Consider the following 1,960-nt stretch of genomic DNA (forward strand, 5'->3'; position numbering starts at 1 on the left):
AACAATATGGACGATAGGAAGTTTGAGACAGCGGCGGCTTTTGCAAACCATCAAATGTAGCTGCCATCTGAAGCCAAGTCGTTGCTAAACAACGACCATCACTTAGCAAAAATTAAAAGGGTGCGGGGATCTTTTACCGCGGGGCTCTCCGCGCACTGGAAAGGGGTGATTTTGTTTCTGTCTCAGTTTTCCGGGTTTTGGACACCTTCCTAACTTGCCTCATCCGAGTCACTGTAATGGGAATGGGGGGAAAACTCCCCGTCGCTTCTGTGGGATCGGGGGGAAGTTTTGCTACTTTCCTCCTGCACTGGCTGCAGGATGCCCCCAGGCAGCGAAGGCGATAAGTTCTTTTGCGCCATCATCGCCGTCAAGGCGCTGTCCTCGAAAGTCGAGAAGTGCAGAGCTTCCAGCTGCACCGAGTAACCGCCAGCGGAGGCCGGGGCCGAAAAGCGAGTCCGGCAGCTGCCGGGAGGGGTCGGTCGCTGAGCCCCTCCCGAGGCTGGCGGCGTCCCCGCTGCAGTCGCGGTGCCCGCGCCTGCTTCGTAGGGGGCGGCGGCGCGAAGGTGGTGGTGGTCGCTCTTGCAAGATGCTGGTGGCGGCGGCGGCTGGTCTCCGCTGCTGGGGGTTTGAAGCAGCTCGGACAAGGCGTTGATGTAGATCTGGGCCATCTGCAGGGTCTCGTACTTGGACAGCTTCTTGTCGTTGTTGAAGGACGGGATAACATTGCGAAGCTGGTCGAAGGCGTGATTCAGCCCGTGCATCCTGCGTCGCTCCCTGGCGTTGGCCGCCAGCCGCCTTTGCTTCTGCACCCCGTTCACCTGTTTGCTGGAAGGGGCGCGCTGGCGGCTGCAGCCCAGCTCGTCTACCACCACCCCGCTTTTCAGCTTGCACAGCTGTTCCCGCACTTTTACCGGTCCCGGGCTCTTGCTGCTGCCACTGCCGCCGCTCCTTCTCACCAGCTCCCCTCGGGCGTCCGCCTCGTCCCGAGGCGCGGCGGCCTCGGAGGCACCCAGCTCTGGGGAATGGAGCAAGTACTGGGCGGCGCGTGCCGTGCAGATGCCCTGCAAAGTGGGAGCCAGCCAGGCGCGTGGGTCGGTGCTGTCCAGGAGGGACAGCTCCGCCGGGTAGACCGGATGCTCTCTCGCCTGCAAGGTCGCAGGAGGCTGGGGTGGCGGCGGCTGCGGGAGGTGGTGCGGCTGGGGATGGCGATGGTGGTCCCCCAACTCCTTCCCCTCAGCCCACTCTTCTGCAAGCAGCAGGCGGGACATTGCACTGTAGAGGCTCGGAGGCTCAGGGTCGGAGGAGGCACTGGCAAACAAGCTCAACCAAAAATCCCTTCCCGGGTGTCTACTCTAATGTCTTAGTTTTTTTGTTTTTTTCCTCCTCGACCCTCCCCCACCCACTCGGAGATCACACACCAGGTCGCGTGCAACCAAGCTTCTCTGGTTGCTGAAGGCGCTGCGCCCCTTTAAAAAGCGGCACGCGCCAGTGTGTCTCCCCCCGCTCCTCTCCCAGCCCCCTCCTCGCGCCGGTCGCGTGTCTGCTCAGCCAATGGAGGGCGCGGGCAGGCGCGTGCGAGCAGCCAATCAAAGAGTTTTTACACCGGGAGAAAAGTTCCTGCTAGTGGAGCGCTTCGGCGGCGGCCCCCGGAAGCCCCCCCCCCCCCCATCTCTGTTAAGTTCGTAGATTCATATGTTAATTGCGGGTTGTAATTTGACTCCAGTGTTGTGTCACCCCGCCAGGGGCTGGGGTGCGTGAGCATTTGCGGAGCGGACTCTTGGCTGGAGCCCTAGCAGACTCGGGTCAAAAGTGCGCAGCCACCGGACGGCTGAGCGTCCCGGGACGAAGCTAGACGCGCCTGGGGCAAGGAGGGCTCTCTCGGAGAGGAGAGAAGTTCGTTTGCCCTTTGCTTCTTCACGCTGGGATCGCAGTTCGCACCGTTTATGCCCACACGTTTAAA

At 61.8% G+C, this 1,960-nt stretch overlaps 1 protein-coding gene across 1 annotated transcript; it reads right to left on the bottom strand.

The window, feature by feature from the left end:
- Positions 1 to 209: 209 nt before the first annotated feature.
- ATOH1 (atonal bHLH transcription factor 1) lies at positions 210 to 1,427 on the bottom strand. Its single transcript, XM_040237846.1, has one exon. It carries the CDS (start codon positions 1,266 to 1,268, stop codon positions 210 to 212), a length of 1,059 nt encoding a protein of 352 aa, XP_040093780.1. The 5' UTR covers positions 1,269 to 1,427.
- Between the last annotated feature and the right edge of the window lie 533 nt (positions 1,428 to 1,960).

Source organism: Oryx dammah, unplaced genomic scaffold (assembly GCF_014754425.2).
Source record: "Oryx dammah isolate SB20612 unplaced genomic scaffold, SCBI_Odam_1.1 HiC_scaffold_3, whole genome shotgun sequence".
NCBI lineage: Eukaryota > Metazoa > Chordata > Mammalia > Artiodactyla > Bovidae > Oryx > Oryx dammah.

Coding starts and splice junctions, on each gene's coding strand:
- ATOH1 (XM_040237846.1), bottom strand. CDS start 1,268: ATGTCCCGCCTGCTGCTTGCAGAAGAGTGGGCTGAGGGGAAGGAGTTG.